At 67.7% G+C, this 19,701-nt stretch overlaps 2 protein-coding genes across 6 annotated transcripts in view; one reads left to right on the top strand and one right to left on the bottom strand.

Annotated features, from left to right (window-relative positions):
• RXRA (retinoid X receptor alpha) overlaps nucleotides 1–19,701 on the top strand; it is a 92,110-nt gene that overhangs the window by 12,352 nt on the left and 60,057 nt on the right. The window contains exon 1 of one of the 5 annotated variants that reach the window (XM_081483385.1): nucleotides 6,255–6,780. The exons of 3 other annotated variants lie outside the window; for them this stretch is intronic. The gene's annotated coding sequence lies outside the window, so the exon portion shown is untranslated. Of the gene's footprint in view, nucleotides 1–6,254; nucleotides 6,781–19,701 lie in introns of those variants that run through there. One more of the 5 variants, XM_081483388.1, reaches the window with a different exon arrangement.
• On the bottom strand, nucleotides 1,481–6,805 carry LOC145544474 (uncharacterized). Its single transcript, XM_081587385.1, has 4 exons — nucleotides 6,659–6,805; nucleotides 6,155–6,420; nucleotides 5,582–5,727; nucleotides 1,481–3,350 (listed from the first exon to the last, which is right to left on the bottom strand). Exons 1-4 carry the CDS (start codon nucleotides 6,803–6,805, stop codon nucleotides 2,569–2,571), a joined length of 1,341 nt encoding a protein of 446 aa, XP_081443511.1. The 3' UTR covers nucleotides 1,481–2,568.

The following is a 19,701-nucleotide window of genomic DNA, read 5'->3' as shown; positions in this document are numbered from 1 at the left end:
AGGCCCCCAGTGGGTGGGGGCTCCTCCGTGGCCCCTGTCCCGCTGCCCCGGGCCCACGCTGTGGCAACCGCACTCACGGTCGGCAGCGCTCATGCGCCCTTTCAGTGGGCGCCCTGGGCAGGCTCAGATGATCGATAGGCATTGGCCCAGCAAGGGAGGGCCTCCCTGGATGAGGTGGGTGGCAGAGGGTCCCTGCCCTGCCAGAGTTGGGGGGCGGTGAGATGAGGGGGCCCCAGCCCCCCTCTCGTGCCCTCTGGCTGGGCTGTCTTCTCTTCCGAGGGATCCCGCACCCTGGAAGAACGGGCCGGCCTCGAAGCCAGGGTCAGTCATGCACACTTTAGTGCGAATGAGCCTGACGCTAACCCTGCAGGTGCCCGCAGGGAAGGAGGGGACGGAAGGCCTCCTCACATCGTGTGCACGAGGACACAGGTCTGAGCCGCTCGGAGAGCCAGGCCGGCTCCCTCACAGTGGTCTGGTGCCCTCAGGTCCTGACCACCCGCCGTGGACAGAGTGTTCTGCTGATGGTGAGAGTCTCAGGTGGAGGAGACCTGGCCGAGGGAGGTGGTGGGCCGGAGCCACGGGCAGGGCGGGGGTCAGCCTCTGAGGCCCACAGGGCCTCAGCCCCTCTCCCAGGGTAACTCGGCCGGTCAGCGGCAGAGCTGAGATCTGAACCTGGCTCTCGGGACCCCCTCGAGCCATTCCTGCCCAGGGCGCACAGCTGGCCTCCTGGGGTGGCTGGAGGTTGGGTGGGGGGAGAAATTCCTCGTCTGGGAGGGGCCCAGCATGGAGCCCGCCCTGCTGGGCCCGGAGATGCCTTGTTTCCTACACAAACAACCACGGCCGGCTGGAGCAATTTTATTTTTATTTCCTATTTTTACTTCCCCGTTGGCTCTTTTTAGCAACTCTGGGTTAGATAGGCCCCCGCCCTCCAGTCTCCACCCGGCTTCCTGGCGCAGTCCTGGGGCCACGGGGAAGCCAACTGTGTGTGTGCGAGACCCGGGTTCAGCTGCGTGGCTTGCACACGCTGGTGGCGGGGAGCTCTCTTCCTGTCCCCGGGGGCCCGTTGTGCGGAGTGGGCGGTGGCCATGTGCGTCCCCAGCTCACAAGCCCGTGTCTTGACGCCCTGCCCTGGTTCTCTGCTGGAAGTTGAGGTTGAGGGTGGCCCTGACGGAGGAGGAAGGGTGATCAGTGTGGGCGTGTCTGCTGGGCGGAGTGGGCTGGGGACACGCAGGTGAACCGTGTGTCTGCCTCCGTCCTGGCTGGGCCGCGTGCGCCGAGGGCAGGCCTGGACTTGGCCCCCTTCAGACCGCATCTGCTGGGCCCAGGCCCGAGCCACTGAGGGAGCAGCCTGCTGAGCGGTGGCGGGGGAGGCGTTGGAGGGTCTGGGCAGCCGTGATCTTTCTGCGATGGTGTGGGGGACGTGGGAACCCCGGGTTGGGGGGCTTACCGCCCAGCCTGGGGCGAGGGGACCTTCACCTGCCTGCGTGGGTGCAGCTGGGCCTTGTGCTGGCATCTGGCATTCGGTGGTGGGTCCTGGCCTCCCGGGTCAGGACTGGGTGGGCCTGGGGCTCAGGTGGAGAGCCGGTGGGCTGCAGTCCAGCAGCTGGCCTGGTGCCGGCCTGTGCCCAGCCTCCTGCAACCCCTGTCTGAGGGTGCGGGCGAGCTCGGAGGCCCAGCAGACGCTTGAGGCCTCTCGGATTGCGGGTGTGGGGCTGCCAGTCCCGAGTGTTCTGCAGACCAGGAGACTGAGGTGCCCGGGGTGGGCACCCTGCATCGTGCTCTATGCCTCAGGCCTTCCGTGTGGAGGGGAGGGCGGGACAGGCTAGGGTGGCAGGGTTTATCCAGAGCTCACTGTGGGACTAGCAGGGGGCCGTGGGGTCGGAACAAAAGGCCTGTGTGGTCCTGCCATTGGGGAGTTGCTGGCCAGGACATGGACACAGAGGCACGTCCATCTCACCAGCCCTCCAGTGTCCACATCGGAGATGGACCAGCAAGTCTGGGCGAGACCCCGGTGTGCTGCGGGCGCCTGAGGACGCAGGGCGGAGTGGTCAGGAAGGGCTGTGAGTGGGGATTGTCGCAGGACACTTAGGGCTAGCCCTGTCCCGCCCCACGCCCGCTGCTCCATCTGTTGGCAGTAACTCAGGTGCCAAGCAGCTGGTTGAGCCTGGGTTCGGTTGTGCTGAGCCCACTCGTGCCCGGGACCTTCTGCCACTCCAGAGGTGCTGGGTGGGCTTCCCCGGCAGGCTTGGGCAGCAGTGCCCAGCTGGTAGGTCTGGGATTCTAACCCCGAGGGGCCTGTGGAGGGTCCCCAGGGAGGAACCGGCCTGGCCTCGTTCCTGGCCCGTTGTGCGCTGGCTGGCTCAGCTGGCCTCCGTGGTGGCTGTGGTCTTGCACGAGGTAGCCTCCCCTCCAGGCTGAAGGATGTGGCTGGCCCCGTCCAGGAGGTGCCCGCTGCTGCTGGCACGTGGGTGCCGAGACCGTGGGGCGTCCCTTCATCAGAGGCCAGAAAACCGGATCCTGTGGCCGAGGCGGGTGGGGGACACCTCCTCCTTGGGGATGACGGGATTTCTACGCATCCTGCCCTGCAGAGGCGGTGTGGGGAGAGGGCATCTGGCTGGTGGGCTGCCTTGTCATTGCTGGGAGGAGGGGCTCCTCCTGGGAGCCTGGGGAGCCACGTACAGGCTGGGTGGCCCTGCGGGACAGCCCTCCTGAGCCTGGTCTGGGTGCCCACTTGGCCCTTTGCATCTGGGTGACCTGGGGCAGCCTGTCCCTCTGAGCCTGGGCCTTGTCCTCTGTGGAGGAGCGGGTGACACTTCCGGGGTGGTCGTGGGGGTGGACCTTCAGTTCTTTCCCGGGAGCAGGGCAGAGTGGGAGCTGGGGGCCGCTCTGACCCTTGGAGTCTTGGTCTGCAGGTTGGGGAGCAGAGTCCTCACTGTGGTGCCCGGGGGCCTGTGGAGGCCCGCCCCTCAGTGCCTGCAGCAGCCAGCAGCGGGCCGGGCTGTAAGGGGGAGATGTGGGAATTCGCCCCCCTGGGAGGGAAGTTTCCCCGGAAGGGGTGGTTCCAGACTCTTCTTGGGCCCAGGAATCCCACAGGACAGGAAGGGAGCCCCCTTGCCAGGTGCCGCCTTGATGCCGACTTGGTGGGGGGCGCTGAGTGCCTTGTCCGGTCCACACTGGCCTTTCCCCTTCGCGGGCTGGGCGGGAGCGTGTGTTCAGGTGGGTGGCTCCCCGGTGGGCGGGCTTGGGGGACCAGCGCACCCGCCCTGACCCCCAGCGAGCATGGCCCCAGGCCGTGGAATGGTGTGATTCTGGGTGCTTCTCTTCCTTCAAGCAAAGAGGATCTTTCGAAACTGTGGGAAAGAGCATTTCCTCCCCAAACGCGGGTGGTGGTGGGGGGTGGACTTGGTCAGCAGATGTGACGTCCCTGGCGCCCTCTCGCCCTTCTGTACTCCCGCCCGTTGACACTCACGGGCTCGTTGCCAGCCCTCGTGGTCCCCCCACCAGAGAGGGGTGGGTGGGTGGTCAGGCCTGCTCAGGTCTGCCCCCGAGAACAGGCAGGCTCCCCCCAGCAGAGCGGAGCCCCGAGGGGTCCCTGCTGGGCCGTGTGCACTGTGCGTCTGCACCTCTGAGCCTTCGCTCTCGCCGTTCCCGCTCCCGGGCGGGCCTGCCCGCCCTCCGCCAGTTCTTCGTCCCTGCAGCCTGATTCCCGCGGCCCCCCCACCTCGAAACCGTTCTCAGACCCGAGCCCGCATCTGCTCCGTGCCCCAGGAGGGGGTCTGGCCAGCCAGGCATCCATCCGGCCTGTCCTGCCCCAGGCCTGGGTGTCTCCAGCCCCAGGTGGGTCCCTTCCTGTGCTGAGGGCGGAGAGGATGCTGTGGTCCCGTGGAGGGGGTGCTGGTCGTGCGGCCCGGCCGGGCTGGGCCGGGCCTGGGGGCGGGAGCTGGGCTTCAGCGAGCTCGCTTCCTGCCCACGCTGCTGGAAGGGGCTGTGATTTGCCCCCCCCCACCCCGCCCCGGCCTGATCTCCTGACTCAGCAGCCACAGAGTAGGGGGGAGACCGGATTTCTTGACAAAAAAACCCCAGCCCGGGGCACCCATGGCCCAGATTTCTTCTGCGAAGGTGGGAAGTCGAGCTTTGGGTTCCTGTCTGGGTTCCCAGCAGGAGGATGGGGTGGGGCCGACTCTGGGCCCTGGAGCCACGCGCTGCCCCCCTCCCTGCCCGGCCGGACGGCCCTTCCCCTGGGCACCACCCTCTCTGGTTCCCCAGTGCCCACAGGATGTGGTTCTCGCTGCCGCCTGGCCCGGCTCTCCTGTGACCCCCCCGCCCCGTGTCCCTTGGTCTTCAGGAGCCACGCCTGCCCCGTTCTCTGGGTCCTGCCCACCTTCCCACTCCGTCAGGTGTCTGCGTGTATGCATCCTCCTCCAGGAAGCCCCCCTGGGTTAGGTCCCCCCCCACAGCCGTGGTGCCAGTTTCCCATCCCCTGGAAGGAGTGACGGGCGTGGCCTCGGAGCCCCCCTCAGCATCAGTGCTGGCCGATGGTCAGACGGCGAGTGCGGGGTCGGGGCCACCTCCTGGGGCCCTGGGCCGAGCGGAGGGCTGGTGTCTAGTGTTCACGGAGCCTGTTGCTTCGGCTGCTTGAATGGGAGGGCCCTTTGCCTGGTGGAGTGTTCGGGGGCCCCTCTGCCTCGAAAATGGGGGGGTGGCCCCGGGGGCCATCGTGAGCGCCCAGTCTCAGGGCCTCAGGCAGCGTCTCCTTGCCTGTGGGGGGGACAGCCACTCCCCCTGGGGTGTCTCAGAGCCGATGTCGGCACGACCTGAGCGTGTGCCCAGGGAAGTGGCCAAGTCTGCAGATGGGGACTTCGTGTCCCCTGGGCCAGCAGCGGTGGGGCACCTGGTGGGCTCAGGGCCCTTCCTGCCCAGCCCTGGGGCCAGAATGGACGGAACTCTTTGGGGGGTTGGCTCCTGGGGTTGGGCAGCCACAGTCCTGGCCTCAGCGGCCTCCAGCAGCAGGGGCGTGGCCACGGGCTTGGGTGTGGCGGGGACCATCTCTGTCGCGCTGACATTGCGTTCCGGGCCTGGCCCTTCCTGGAGGTCTTAATCCAGAGTCCAATAACAGCCCTGGTGTCCCCCACCTCGGTGTCCCCCCACCCCGATGGTGCCACCAGCAGCCGCCTGCTTGGCCCCTTGAGGTGTTTGAGAAGCATCAGCTGGGAGGGGCTCTGCCCCCAGGGAGGGGGGCAGACGGGAACAGCTGACGAGTGCCAGGCCGGGAAGTAGAGAGGCATTGGAGGCTCGCTCCCAGCCCCGTTCATCCGTGACTAAATCTGGGTCACCTCCCGGCGCAGAGGCGGGCTGGCCGCCATACTGCTGCACCTGCTTGGGGGTTGGCGCCTGGACGCCCCTTCCTATGGGAAGCCCTCCTAGATGCCCCCCCTCTTGGGAGGGCCCCCTCCTCACCCACGGCCCTTGCCTTGTACGTCTGGCATGTCCCCCCCCCCGCCGCTGCCCGCCGCCGCCTGCGGCATAGGGACCCTGTGGGCATGGCTCACGAGGCTGATGCCTGCTTGCAGTGCTCACTCACCTGTCCCGGAACGCTGGACTGGGTCGTGCTGTTGTCCTGCGGTACCCCCCACACCGCGCCGTGGTGCTCGGGGTGAAGCCGCAGCCCCAGACCTGGCACGTGCCTGTGCTCCCGCGGGACCAGCCTTCCCGCTCTGCTTCCTGTTGCTAGAATGTTCGAGCGCGTACTGTGCCTGCCCTGAAACCTCCCTCCCTGATGGCCCTGCAGCCGCCTTGCGGCCCCTCCCCGCCCCGCGTGGGGTTCACCCCTGCGGACCCTGGCGGGCGCTGTGGCCCCAGCTCCCCCCACCGTCACCCTCGGCCCCCCGAGTCTGCCCTTCCTTCTGAGGCTCTGCGTCCATGGGGGTCCCAGTGGCTGTGGGCACCCACTGCCCCCCCGCAGGTCTTCACACAGGGAGTGCAGGAGGATCGTGGCTGGGGGCGGGGGTGGGCTGCCCCGGGCCGAGCCCCACTTCTGGGGGCTGCCACGCCCCTCCACGTCCTCCCCTGGGTGACCTTGGGGAGCTGGGGTGGCGGGAGCTCTCGGGGCCTCCTGTGTGGGCACGGGGTGGGTGGGGAGAAAGCTGGGCCTCACCGAGACCCCGGGTCACAGGAGGAGAGGACCTGGGCCTGGGGGAGGTGCTCTGCCTGACTCAGTGCCGGGGGGCGGAGGAGACGCCGCCCGTTGGCTGCACTGGCCGGAACCAGGGGCCCCGCAAGATGACCTTGGCTGTCAGGGAGGCCCTGTGCTTGGGGAGGACCCCTGTGGGCTGGGGGTGGGACCGGGGCCGGCCCCGGGAAGCCACGGGCAGGTGGAGCTGGGGTGGGGGCCAGGGTGTGCCCCCGGGACGGACTGCGCCGCTGCAGGGTGGCAAAGAGTTAAGGGCCGAGGGAAGTAATAATGTTTCTAATTTTCCCGTGTGATTTAATAAAAATGTAAATCGCCGGGCAGAGGACGCCTCGGCCGGCTGTGGTGTTTGTTGACCGAGGTGAACCGTGGGCTCGGGGTGGCCGGCCTGCCTTTGTCTGCACCCCCCGAGCAGAGCCTGGTGCCTCTGCCCTGATGGACAGGCACTGGGGGGCGGGGGGCGGCCCTCACGGTGTCGGGGTGTCCACCGAATGCGGGGCCCCCGGGGGAGCTGCTCGGAGCTGGGCTCCCCTCTGACTGCCCCACCTCCACGTCCAGAGGAGTGTCCTGCGGTGACGATGGCTGTGTCCTGGGTAAGCTGGGTAACGCTGGAGACATGCTGTAGGACGAGACGGGCGGCCAGGTGGCGCTGGGGGGGGCTCAGGGCAGCCCGTCCAGGGGCCCTGGGGTGGGGGCCAGGCCGGCCTGGGTTGACAGCGGTGCGGTGGGCGGGGGGGCAGAGGCGGGGGGCAGCTGTGGGAAGCCCTGCCGCTGGAGAGACGGGGCCCAGGGTCGGGGGGGTCCCGAGCCCCGCTTAGGGGTGGGGGCACGGCGGGGCTCGGCTGCGGTTAGAGCCATATCCCACAGGCCAGGACTGGGGGTGCTGGGAATCGGGTGCCCGCTGGGAATTGGGGTGCACTCTGGGAATCGGGGTGCACTCTGGGAATTGGGGGTCTCTGGGAATTGGGGTACCTGTGAGGTGTCGGTCTGAGAGGGGGTGCTGTTTGTGGGGTTGTGGTTGGGCGGAGGCTGGAGTCCTGGGCGGTCGGTTGGGCCGCACAGGGTCGCCTGGAGGCAGGAGGACCTGGGGACGCCCACGCTCGGGCCCGGGACGGAGCCTGGGAACCTGGGGCCTGCGGTCAGAGCATGGGGCATCCTCGGCGCGGCGTTCGGTCAGCACGACCCCGGAGCTCGAGAGGCCTCACTGCTGTCAGTGGGTCAGCCCGGCGCACTGGCTGATCCCCGGGGACCGCTGACCCCGTCTTGGCTGTGAGCCTGCCTTCCTGGGAGGGGGGGCCGCTCCTGCACGTCTAGACCCCCGCCCTGTCCCGAGGTCCATCCCTGGGAGGCGTCCTGCTGGGCCTGGATGCTTGACGGCCAGGGTGGGGGGCAGCCAGGACCTGGGTGGGGAGAGCAGAATCCCGAGAGTGGCCCCAAAACACCGGCCGACCCCTGACCTCGGGAACCTCAGCCCGGCTTCTCCCGGACTCCGGCTCCGGCAGCGTCTGGGGGAGCCGCCGCGTTGTGCCAGTGGGCAGAGCGGCTCCGGGCAGGGGGCCAGCATGTCGGCTGAGACCCAGTTCTGTCACGAGCAGTGCAGACAGTGCCCACGCTGAAGAGGGGGCTGACGTGTGGGTTCACGTTGGCCTTGGGCTCACAGCGGGGATGGGGGTCCGTTGAGCCCTGCCCCAGCCCAGGAGGGCCCGTGTGGAGGCTCTCCCGGGAGAGGGGCCTGGCTGGACCTGGGGCTGTCCCCCCTGCCGATGCTGCTGTGCCTGGACACCTGGGCAGGGTGGCTCTGGGCAGGGAGCGACCCTGCCTGGGGGAGGGCTCAGTGGGCTTGGGGCGGGGGTGCACGCCCGGTGGAGGAAGAGTGGGCGGACAGGGACTCGTGGCCTTCTGGGGGTGCTGGGGAGGGGGCTGTGCCGCTCTCCCACCCAGGAGGAGGGCGCTGAGGCTGGCTCAGGTGGGGGAGCGGGCGGGGACTCACACCAGCATCCTGCCCTGCAGGACCCCCACCGCCCTCCCCGGGCACATGCCTCTGTCCAGGGTATGCGCGGGCTCGGGGTCAGGAGGGGTGGGTGTCCAGATGGCCGGGCAGGCGCGCCTGCCCAGCGATACCAGGAGATGCTGTGCTGATCGTGGGCTGTGATTAAACGACCTGTCCGGGCTGGCTGGGCAGCTGGTCAGTGTCAGCTCGCACGGCAGGAAGTGTGGACGCTGCCCGCTGCGGCGGGGGTGGGGTGAGGGGGTGGATGGCGTGGGGAGAGCACGGGGCCCTGGGAGCCTCGGGGCGGGCACTGCTGGGTGGAGGTCAGACACGCTGCTGGGGTTAGAGACCCCCGCCCGGCCCCACCTGCCCACCCTGGGGTGCGGGGTCAGACACGCCGCTGGGGTCAGAGACGACCGTCCTGGGGTGCGGGGTCAGACACGCCGCTGGGGTCAGAGACGCCCGTCCTGGGGTGCGGGGTCAGACACGCCGCTGCCCCACCTGCCCGCCCTGGCCCTGGTCCCTGGCCCCTCCAAGCCTCAGTCCCCTCGTCTGTGGAGGCGGCTGCCCGTCCTGCTCTCGTGGCTGGTAGGTGGCCGGGGCCTCGGGGGGTCCTGCGCCTTGGAGGCCGATGTTTCCGTGCAGGGTCTTCCTTCTTGGAGGGCCCAGTGGGCACGCGGCCGACGGATGCTCCCAGACCTGCAGCTAGGGTCGCCGTGTGGGCGCCTGGCCGGCTGCGTGGGGGCCTCGTTCACTGTCCCTCCCACCCCAGGCGGCGGCTCATCCCAGATGCTTTCCTCCTGGGTCAGGAGGCAGGCAGGAGTGAGGTGGGCCAGGCTCCTCGCCTGCCCCACGGCACACGGGGCCGCGTTGCAGCGGGGCTGAGGGTCCCGGGTCCCCTCTGTCCTCATCTGTGTTCTCAGCTGGCCTTTCCCTGCTCCTCTGTTGGGGGGCAGACGCCCCGGGAGGGCCACCAGGGCCTCTCTGCCTCAGTGTCCCCGCCTGTAAAACGGGGGCAGCCGACACAGCGGTCAGGAGAAGTGTCTGCACCGTGAGGTCTGCTGAGCAGATGCTGGTGGCAGAGGCCAGTCCTCTGTGCCTCCCTTAGGAAGCAGTGGCTCCTGGGGGCGGGCCGGCCGCGGAGGTCCAGACAAGGCAGGACCGGAAACAGGAGGCCGGGCAAACTGCTGGTGGCCTTGGGTCCCTCGCTCGCCTCCGGGGGCTCACCCTCTGTTGGGGTCTGTGGGCCCAGGGCCGGATGCCGGGCAGGGAGACGCGCGTGGCCCAGGCGATGAGACGGTGCTGGCTCTGGGCGGGCAGGTGGCCAGCCCCCCCGCCCTGACCACGTGGCCCCAAACTCGGTGTCCTCCCAGCGCGAGAGCCCCTGGTGTGGCAGGGATCCAAAGTCCCGGGAAACGTGATCCCCTCCCTGGCCTGTGAATATTTCATCAGTGGATTAAAAATTGAAGCTGAACCATCGTCCCCCACCCTGGGAGGGTGGAGGAGGGGCGCTGGCTCTGTTTCAGGACCATTTGAATCTTTTTCTCGATAATGGAGCCTTGTCAATTAGAAAGTGACATTGCTGTTTAAAATGCCGTTGTGCAGCCCTCTTTAGTTAAGGCCGAGACGTAATAACCAATCTGCTGCCGTGAATGAATTTTTAACCATCCGAACGAGGGTTGGCCGGTGCCCAGCGGGGTTTGTCAGGGTGGGTGTGCCGGGGGGCCTCGGAGATTCCTGGGGGCTGTGGCGCTGGCCGGGCGGGGGGCATCTGGCGTGTGTTGGTGGTGGGGTGTGTGTGTTTGGCTTGTGTTGGTGGGGGATATGTGTGTTTGGTGCGTGTTGGTGGGGTGTGTGTCTGGTGAATGTTGATGGGGGTGTGTGTCTGGCGTGTGTTGGGGTGTGTGTCTGGCGTGTGTTGGTAGGGGAATGTGTGTTTGGTGTGTGTTTGTGGGGGGTGTGTGTGTCTAGTGTGTGTTGGGGTGTATGCCTGGTGTGTGTTGGTGGGGTGTGTGTGTGTCTAGCGTGTGTTGGGGGGGCTGTGTCTGGCGTGTGTTGGTGGGATGTGTGTGTGTCTAGCGTGTGTTGGGGTGTGTGCCTGGCGTGTGTTGGTGGGGTGTGTGTGCCTGGCGTGTGTTGGGGGGGCTGTGTCTGGCGTGTGTTGGTGGGATGTGTGTGTGTCTAGCATGTGTTGGGGTGTATGCCTGGCGTGTGTTGGTGGGGTGTGTGTGTCTGGTGTGTGTTGGTGGGGTGTGTGTGCCTGGCGTGTGTTGGTGGGGTGTGTGTGCCTGGCGTGTGTTGGTGGGGTGTGTGTGCCTGGCGTGTGTTGGGGGGGCTGTGTCTGGCGTGTGTTGGTGGGGTGTGTGTGTCTGGTGTGTGTTGGTGGGGTGTGTGTGCCTGGCGTGTGTTGGTGGGGTGTGTGTGTGTCTAGCGCGTGTTGGGGTGTATGTCTGGTGTGTGTTGGTGGGGTGTGTGTGTGTCTAGCGTGTGTTGGGGTGTATGCCTGGCGTGTGTTGGTGGGGTGTGTGTGCCTGGCGTGTGTTGGTGGGGTGTGTGTGCCTGGTGTGTGTTGGGGGGGCTGTGTCTGGCGTGTGTTGGTGGGGTGTGTGTGTGTCTGGCGTGTGTTGGTGGGGTGTGTGTGCCTGGTGTGTGTTGGGGGGGCTGTGTCTGGCGTGTGTTGGTGGGATGTGTGTGTGTCTAGCGTGTGTTGGGGTGTGTGCCTGGCGTGTGTTGGTGGGGTGTGTGTGCCTGGCGTGTGTTGGGGGGGCTGTGTCTGGCGTGTGTTGGTGGGGTGTGTGTGTGTCTGGCGTGTGTTGGGGATGTATGTCTGGTGTGTGTTGGTTGGGGCTGTGTGTCTAGCGTGTGTTGGGGTGTGTGCCTGGCGTGTGTTGGGGGGCTGTGTCTGGCGTGTGTTGGGGGGGTGTGTGTCTGGCGTGTGTTGGTTGGGGGTGTGTGCCTGGCGTGTGTTGGTGGGGGGTGTCTGTGTCTGGCGTGTGTTGGGGTGTGTGCCTGGTGTGTGTTGGTGGGGGGTGTGTGTCTGTGTGTCTGGCGTGTGCTGGCGGGGTTGGCCTGGCCTGTGTGTGGGGCTGGGAGGTGCAGACTTTGGCCTCCGTGTGTTTGCGGGTCAGGATGGGTGAGCCCGGGGCTGAGGACAGGAGGCCTGACATGGGGGGCGAGGGGGAGCCCTGGTGGTCCCGAGGCTCCCCTGAGTGATGCTGAGGGGCTTGAGGGCAGCGGGGGACAGCTCTGGGCTCCAGGGCCGCCTGGCTTGGGCCTGCCCAGGTGTGTGCTGGGTGCTTGGCGAGCTGGGGTCGGTGAGCCCCCAGGCCTCCTGGGCCGTCGGGGAGCCTGGCCGTGGGTAGACAGTGCTGCTCCGGGTGGGCAGGGCTGGGCTGCGGGGTCCAGCCAGGCCTGGTGTCGCTCGCCGGGACCCTCAGGTCTGCAGGGCTGCGTTGGGGCCCGCGGGTGTGTCTCGGGCCCCAGGTTGGGAGCAGGGGTCCCATCCAGGCCCGCGGATGGCGGCCCGGCGCTGGGCAGCGCTGTCCGTCTCCTCCCCGCCATGCCTGCCCAGCAGCGGGCAGAGGTGGCCGCCCGCCAGGAGCAGACCATGTGGGGCGGCGCGTCTGGACCACCCAGCCTCCAGCCTCCCTCCGCCGGGCCTCCGTGTTTTCCTTTGGCGGGGCTGGCACTGATCCCTGGCTGCTGGCGGGCTCTGGGCGCCGCGTGCCCTGGCCGCGTCCGGCAGCTCCTGCCCGGCTCAGCAGCGGTTTTCCCGGCGAGGCAGAGTTGGGGTGCTGGTGTCGTGGGGTCGACCGAGGGGCTGAGGGCAGGGCCGGCTCAGGGTGGCTCCCCGTCGGTCCTCAGCCTCCCCTGCATGCCGTGGGGGGTAGACAGGGCCCTCACGTCGGGCACAGTCCTCCTGGAGAGCAGGGTGCCCGCTGTCTTGGGGGATGTCCCTGGGTGGGTGGGCTTCATGGGCTGGGGGAGGAAGCAGGCTGCACCTGGAGTTTTGGGGCCCCAGGAAGCGAGCTTAGCTGGGGAGGAGCTGTGTTTATTTTCTTAGATGATTTAAAGGCCACTGGAATGGTGCTAGTGAATGTCCCCACAAGGTGGAATTTCTGACGGCCTTGGGTGTGGGAGGCTTGGGCCGGGTGGACCGAGCTGGAGGGGGCCCTGGCGGCCTGGGCCGCTTGTGTGTGTGTGCGCGCCTCTGGGCACGCACGGGGGCGTCAGGCTGGCGTCCGTTCACGTGGCTGCCTGGGGCACTGTCCGCCCTCAGGAAACCTTTCCCTGCGCGTGAAAGGGCTCTGACGGCTGGCGGGGAGCGTGCTCCGTTTGCTTCTTGGGAACTGTGTGCCCCAGTGCGTCTGTTTACCGGTCCTCCCGAAGGTGTGGGCTGCACACAGCCCGCCTCCTCCAGGCCAGACGGTCGTCTGCCCTGTCCTCCTCGCCCCTCCCCAGGGCAGGAGGGTTGTGGTGCCCTCCGTCCGGCAGTGATGCCTGGCCTCAGGCAGGGAAGGGCCTTTTCTCCCGGAAGCCTCCTGGGGCCTTCGAAGGGCGGTTGGTGTCCAGGTCTGGGTGAGCCGAGCCGTCTGTGACGTGGGCTTCCTGACATCTCCTTGGCGGTGCTGGCAGGACTCTGGCAGCGCCAGACACCGCTCCAAGCCCCTCCCGGGGCGCCCTGAGAAAGCCGTACCTGCAGCAGGCGACGGTCCCGAGGGGCCGCAGGGGGGCGGAGGTCTCGAGGCCCCACAGCAGGGACTCGGGCCTGGCCCTGCCCGCAGGCCCCCCTGGTCGGCCGGCCGTGGCTGCCTGGGGCCTCGGGAAGCTGCGGCCGTGGGGGGCAAGGGGGTCGTGGGGTGGAGGCGCGTGCCCGGCCATTCCGACCCGGGCTCTGCCGTTGTCCGCAGCTAGCGGAACTGAGCTCTGTCCCCAGGAGCTGAGTGACAAGGCCATGTCCCTTGTCACTGTAACTTCTGCAGAATTTGCAGCCAGATGCTGCCGCGGGTTGCTCTGCGTCTGCCCTCCTGAGCTGTCGGCCTGGCATGAGAAGGCCTGTGGGCTCGGTGAAGTGCGGGGCTGAGTTAGCTGTAGCTCTGACCCAGTTAAGGCGTTCCCCCCCAGCTGCCCGCCTTTCAAAGAGGGGAGCTTTCAGAACCGCGATGTCCGGACCACAGCCCAGACCAAGGAAGTCGGCAGTCTTGGAGCCGGGCTCCCGAGCAGCCCCGGGTGACGCTGACGTGCAGCTGGGCCAGGAGCTCCTGGTGCCCTTCCTGTAGCTGTGTGTGTGTGAGTGTGCGTACATGCGCGTGCGTGCGCATCTGTGTGCATGCGCGTGCATGTGCGCGTGCGTGTGTGTGTGGCGGGGGCGGGTGTGTGTGGTTCCCAGGAGATCTGAATCTTTGAGAGCTCTGCTGTTGCTGAAAGGCTCAGATCTGGGTCAGGCCACGCCCCGCACCCGGGGCCCTCCACACTCCTCAGGCGATGCTTATCTGAGTCCCTGATCTTGGCTCCTGTCGCCCAGGTCTGTGCACTCTGACTCCCCTGCCAGCGCCCGTGGGCCTTTCCATGCCAGCGGTGGGCATGGGCCTGCGGGACTGGGGCCACTAGGATGTGTCCGCTGGGAGTTGGGGGGCCTGCCCCAGCGCTGCAGGGTGTCAGACCAGGGGGACTCCCGGGGCTGGCTCCCCTGCCCTCAGGGAGCTCAAGAGCTGGGTCTCTGTTCCAAAAGTGCAGGGACCTGTGATTGCAGGAGGGGTCTGCGTCCTCTCTCAGCCTCAGGTTCAGGGTGGCTGGGGCCGCGCTTCCTGCAGGCAGGGCTCCCCCCACACACACACACTGTGCCTGGCTCCCCCCTGCCTGTCTCTGTCCTGGGGCTCGTCCTCACCTGGGGAACTGCAGGCCCAGGTCCCTGGGGGGCTATGGGTCCCCAGGGTCAGTGGGAGCAGTGGCTGGTGGGCTAGGCCAGGCGGGAGCTGGGAACCCTGTCAGCCGAATGGCAGACGATGGAGGCGAGTCGGACCCTTGCTGGGGGTCAGGGAGATGTCGGGCACCCACCACCTGTTTCCTGAGTTGGCCTTGGGAGGCGGGGAAGGTAAGGGGCTCTCGCGGTCAGCCGGCCACGGGCCCTGCTGCTTTTCAGCTTAGGTTTTGATCGCCGGCTTGTTGGGGCTTCACCTCTCTGGTGGGGTGGTGGGGGGAGGCCCCGAGTTCAGGGGCCAGCAGGGTCCGAGAGAGAAGGGACGGGGTGGTGGCTGCCCAGGGGGGTTTGCACAGGGTCCTCCGTGGCCAGGGCGAGTGCCCCGAGGTCGGGGAGACCTGGACCCCTGCCCACCGCCCAGGTGGGGGTGGTACCGCCTCCGCCCTCACCCTGTTCCCCAGCCTGAAGGGTGGCGGGTTCTTGCAACACAGCGGAGGCAGGTAGGGGCCTGGCCCGTTGTGCAACCTGCAGCTGTGCAGGGAATTCCTCCCGGCACCCTGCCTCTGCTCTGCTCTGGAGTCTGCATTTTTTGGAAAGCTTTGCGGGGATCTCGTCCCAGGGGGGCAGAGGCTGGGAGGGGTGGGCTGCTCCCAGGTGTCAGATAAGCCCTTGGGGGGCGTTGACCACAGTTAGGTTGGAGAGGGGGGCCGGTCTGGGATGGCCGCCGGGCTTTGATGTCCCTGAAGAGGGGCGTCATGTGTCCGCGGGGAGCCAGAGCGGGGTCTCCCAGAGCTCTCACTGGCTCAGGCCACGTCTCCCTTCCCCGCTGACAGGAAGCATAGACCCTCCTGGCTTTTGCCCCTTCCCTTGCCTCCCCCGGAGGGCCGGGGGCCTTCTCAGGAGGTGGCCTGCCTTCACCCAGCTTCTCCACCCCGGCTCTGTGGGGCTGGGCTTGTCCCGAGCTGAGGGTGGTGTCAGGCCTCTGTGGGTCACCCCACTCGGGAGCGGGGGGCCTGTGGGCGAGTTCCTTACCCCCCCCCCCAGCCCCTTGGTTCTCTGAGCGGCAGGGATCGGACAGACCTGCCTGGGGTCAGCCTGGCTCACGTGGGAAGACCTAGCGTGTGGCAGCAGGGCCTAGGGTCCCTGGACCCGGCCTTGGGCTGGACTCGCGGTGCTGGGCATAAGAAAGCTCCCTGAAAGTCGGTCCAAGGGGAGGCGAGGGTGCCGGGCACACAGCCCCGCCAAGGAGGGCGGGCCCTGTGCACAGTGGGGGCCTGGGGGGCGGGGTTGGGGCCTCCCTGCCCCCAAGTGAAGGCCCTGAGTGCCCGGCGCAGGGGCGCACGCTCCTGTTCCCTGGTTCTTGAACCAGACACCGTGGGGCTTCGGGCGGGAAGGGTGGAGTCTATCAGGGTCCTGCTGGGGCGTGGTTACAGCTTGGCTGGCCGCACCTGTGCCCACGCGGCTGGGAAAGGCCTCCCCTCGCGGGGCCCCCACTCGGCCCTGCCCTGCTGGAGGGCGTCTCCCGGGGCCCCTCACCTGCCTCCCTCCCCGCCCTGCAGGCGGCCCGAAACTCAGGCCTGAGCCTCGTGCAGGGCACCCCAGGAAGCCCCAGGGAGGGTTGGGGAGCGGAGAGGGTGCAGCAGGGGCAGAAACAAGACACAACAAAGGAAAGCAAAAGTCTGCCCCCAGCCCCCAGCCCGCACCCCCACGCCTCCTTATCTGGTCCCCGGGCCTGCCTGTTGCAATCACTCGCTCGGGGCTGGGTTGAGAAATGCGATGGAGAGATAGTCGTCTGTCCGGGGCGGTCAGACGGGTTTGGATCCTGCCCCCGCTGGAGGGCCTGCTCCCCCACAAGGAGAAACTGGCCTGCACCCTTCCGCCTGTGCCCCGGCCCTGTTCCGGGAAGAGGGGGTGTCTGGGTGCTGCGGGGGGAGCCTGCACAGGGAGGACCTCCCCTCCGCCCTCGTCTCGCAGCTGTGTGACGTCAGGACCCCCCCAGCCTCAGTCTCCTCCTCGGCCCCTGAGGTGGACCTGGGAGAGGGGGCGGTCTGTGTGCAGGGGTCGTGCAAGCCCCGGGTGGCGTCAGCCAGGCCCTACGAGCCCGGGGTGCTGCGGGGGACGCAGCCCTGAGCAGAGTGGAGGGAAGGAGTGCTCCTCCCCAGCAGAAGTCAGGTTTCTGTTGGCTGGGACCTTCCGGGAGGCAGACCTGTGCCAGAAATAAGCAGTGAGGGCCATGCTTGGGGCGGAGCGCGTGTTCCTAGAAAATGGAGCGAAACTGTGCTTTCTCTGTACAACGATCAGTTTTGCCCCTGCAGCCTGTGAGCTGTGTTATCAGAGGACGAGACCGTGGGGCTGCTAGGGGCAGGGAGTGGTCAGTGGGAGCCCGGGGCGGCACAGACATCCACAATACCGGGGAACATGGGGAGGCGGGTTGGGGTGGGTGGTCTGGAGTGTGGGGGGCATGGAATCCTTTGGGCGCGTGACGGGAGGGAGGTGTGACCCCCACGTGTGTTTGCGTGGACAGACCCTGGTCACCTGCCCACCCAAGGGTCGTGTCCTTCGGAGGGGTCCCCGTGGGAGGCCGTGTGTCACTTATAAGACCGCCGCGTTCTGTCCGGCCCAGCCTGCGTGTCCTCGCCTGTGAGTGTCCTGGCCTGCTGGGCAATGGGCCGGACAGGAGGCTCATCATGCTGTCAGCGGCTGCTTTCAGGCAGGAAGTCGGTGAGGGCTCAGGGTTAGTTTGGGGCGAGGGGCAGGACGTGGGCAGCTGCTGTCCAGGGTGAAAAGGCCTCCATCAGCCTGGGCTGGGGTGGAGCTTGGGGGAAGCCTTCCTGGAGGAGGCAGCAACCTGCAGGTCTAGATAAAGGAGTGGGTGGGGGCCGGGGGACAGCAGGCGCAGAGGCCAAGAGACGAAAGAGGAGTTCTGGGTTCTTGTGGGGAGGTCAGACTTGAGGGCACAGGGGGGGTGTCATGGCGGACCCCAGAGGGGCCTGCATGGAGTCTGGACGCGAGCCCCTGGGCGCCCTGGCTGTGCCATATGCAGGAGTCGGCGAGGTCCAGTGGCAGAGAATTTTGCAGGACCCGGCCTTTTAGGCGCTGTTTGCTGCTGTTGCACTGAGTCTCCCTGTCCCGCCATCCGCAGGTTGGGGCGGGGGGCGGCTGGGGCTGGGGTCTCTGCGAGGCCGCGGGCTGGCCTTGGGTGTGTCAGCACATCTGAGCTTGGTGTTCGTGTGAGTGTGCTGTGCACGTGGGCAGAGGACCAGGAGCCCCACTGCCGTGGGCTCAGGAGGTGGCCCCAGGATCCTTTGGAGCCCAGGAAGCCACCAGGGAAGAAGGGGTGCAGGGGGAGCCCCCAGGGGGCCACGCCGGGATGGCCGGGCGGCTCGCGCTGCAGCAGGTGGAGGCGTGGGTTCAGAGGGCGTGTGAGCACCCCCTGGTCAAGGAGAGGGTCCAGGTGAGGCCAGGAGGACGCAGGGTCAGCAGCAGAGACTGGGGCAGGGTGCCCCTGTCTGTCCTCGGAACAGGAAGGGAGGCCACGGCGTTGCTGTTGGGGCCGGGCTGGGGGTCCCCCGCCCTCCTGAGCGAGGGCGTCTTGGAACCGGACTTGGAAGCCTCCGTTCCCATTGTGCCCCTGCGGAAACTGAGGCCCGGAGGTGGTTGCCCGAGGCCGTTCAGAGCCCGGGAGCACTGCGGGCCCGGCAGCTTGGGTGGTCTCCCGTGTTGGGGTGCCCGTGGGCTTCGTGTTGGGAGGGCACTTCGTGCGCGGTGCCCACCAGCCAGCAGCTGATGGGCCGTGCGGGGCGGCTGCCTCCCCGGGCGCCCTTCTCCTCGGGCTTCACTCCCCCTCATCCCTGTTGGCTCCCTGGTGCTCCTGCCTGGCACCCACTCACCTGGCCCCGCCTCGCACACTCCTGGCCCCCGGCCCCCCGGCCCCGAGCCCCCCGGCCCCGTGGAAAATGACTTCCGTAAGTCTGCATCCTCATTCTCCTCCCGGCTCCACGCCTTCTCGGGGGACACAGTGCAGCTGTGTCTGGAGGGTGCCAGGCTGGGGAGGGTGGTCCCCTTCCCTGGCCCTCCCATCCCCATCAGTGGGCCTGGGTTTGAGTTTTCCTGAGGACTGGTTAAGACAGACCCCTCGCTCTCTCTGCTGTAAATAAATAATAGTGATAAACCCAGTCAGCATTTGTGACCGGAATCCCACGGAGGGGCAGGTACCTGTGGCTGGGGGCTGGACCAGCCGCGGCGGAGCCCTCGTGGGGGCCGGCGGCGGGCGGCCCCTCCTCTATGTCCAGCCGTCCAAACACACGGTCGAGGCTCGGGAGCTCCTTCGCCTGCCCTGGGGACCCCAGCCCACCTCCTGTCTGTTTCCCTCGTGGGCTGTCTCTGGCTGGTTGTCTTGCCAGGCAGGGCAGCCTGGGGGCTCTGGTGGGCCTGGCCTGCAAAGGGAAGGGGCTCACACACTGAGAAGCCTTGTTGCCCCACCAGGGGAGAGAGTGGAAGGTCTGGGGACCCTGGGATCCCAGGCTGGAGAGGGGCGAGGAGCCAGACCCGGCGGTGGAGCTGGGTGGGGGCGGGCGCCTGGCGGGGCCGTGTGCTGTGTCCTTCAGCCCCACCGTCTGGGCTGGTGTTACCATGGCTGCTTCGGAGCCCCCGGCTCTGACCCAAAGCCCCTTTGCTTTCGTGGTCCTGCCTGGGGGTGGTCCAGGGTTCCTGGGCTGGGCTGAGAGCCACTCGCTGCCTTCAGTGGCCTTGCCCAGGCCGTGGGGCGCGGGGTCGGCATCCGGGACGCTGCCTGAGCCAGTGACAGGCTGCAGACTCCCTGTCGTCGGGCCGGGGCGGAGTTGGCAGGAAGCAGCTGTTCCTTCCCCTCCCTGCCCGCAGTCATGGGACCGCGCTGTGACCGTGAGCCCGGCTCTGCCCTGTGGCCTTGCAGAAGTCCTAAGTTCAAGTCTGCATCCTTGCATCTGCTTCCTTCCCCAGAGGCCTGGCTGTGGGGACCGTGTGGGTGCAGCACCTGCCCCAGGCCCCCGGTCTGAGCCACTCTCAAGCCCACTGAGGGGTCTCTCTCGGCCCTGCAGACAGAGGCTCTCCAGCCACGGGGCTGCCTTGTCTGGGGGGCAGCCTGGGATCTGGGACCGCTCAGGGCGGGGGGAGTTCTGGCCAGCACCTCCTGGAAGGAAGAGCCCCATCCAAGGCCTGGGGATCCTGGGTGTGGGGGGCTGCCCCCCGGCCTGGCCAAGACCTGGGACCTCGGCCTGGGGGGACGGTGGTCACGTGGCACTGAGGTGGGCGCTGACTGCGCTGGGGGACGGGGTCCCGGGCTGGGAGTCTGGCCCGTCTCCAGGGGCTGTCAGAGCCCCAGGTGAGCCCCACGTTGGCCCTGGTCTGGGGCTGGGGAGACTCCTTGGTTGGGGGGGAGGTCTGGGAAGGCCTGCCTCCCTGCAGGCCTGCCGTGGCTGGTGTCTCTTGTCTGGGTTCTGCTGGGATTTTATCTGATGGGAGCCAGTGGCCTTGCGGTGCTGGACTTGACTTTCCCACATGCCTTGCGATCTGACTCATCAGGGTAACGTAGTGACCGTGTTGCTAATTCGTTCGACTAATTAC

The sequence above is a fragment of the Giraffa tippelskirchi genome, chromosome 4, assembly GCF_054371585.1.
Source record: "Giraffa tippelskirchi isolate mGirTip1 chromosome 4, T2T-mGirTip1v1.2.pri, whole genome shotgun sequence".
Classification (NCBI taxonomy): domain Eukaryota; kingdom Metazoa; phylum Chordata; class Mammalia; order Artiodactyla; family Giraffidae; genus Giraffa; species Giraffa tippelskirchi.
This window is presented reverse-complemented; position numbering and strand designations above follow the sequence as displayed.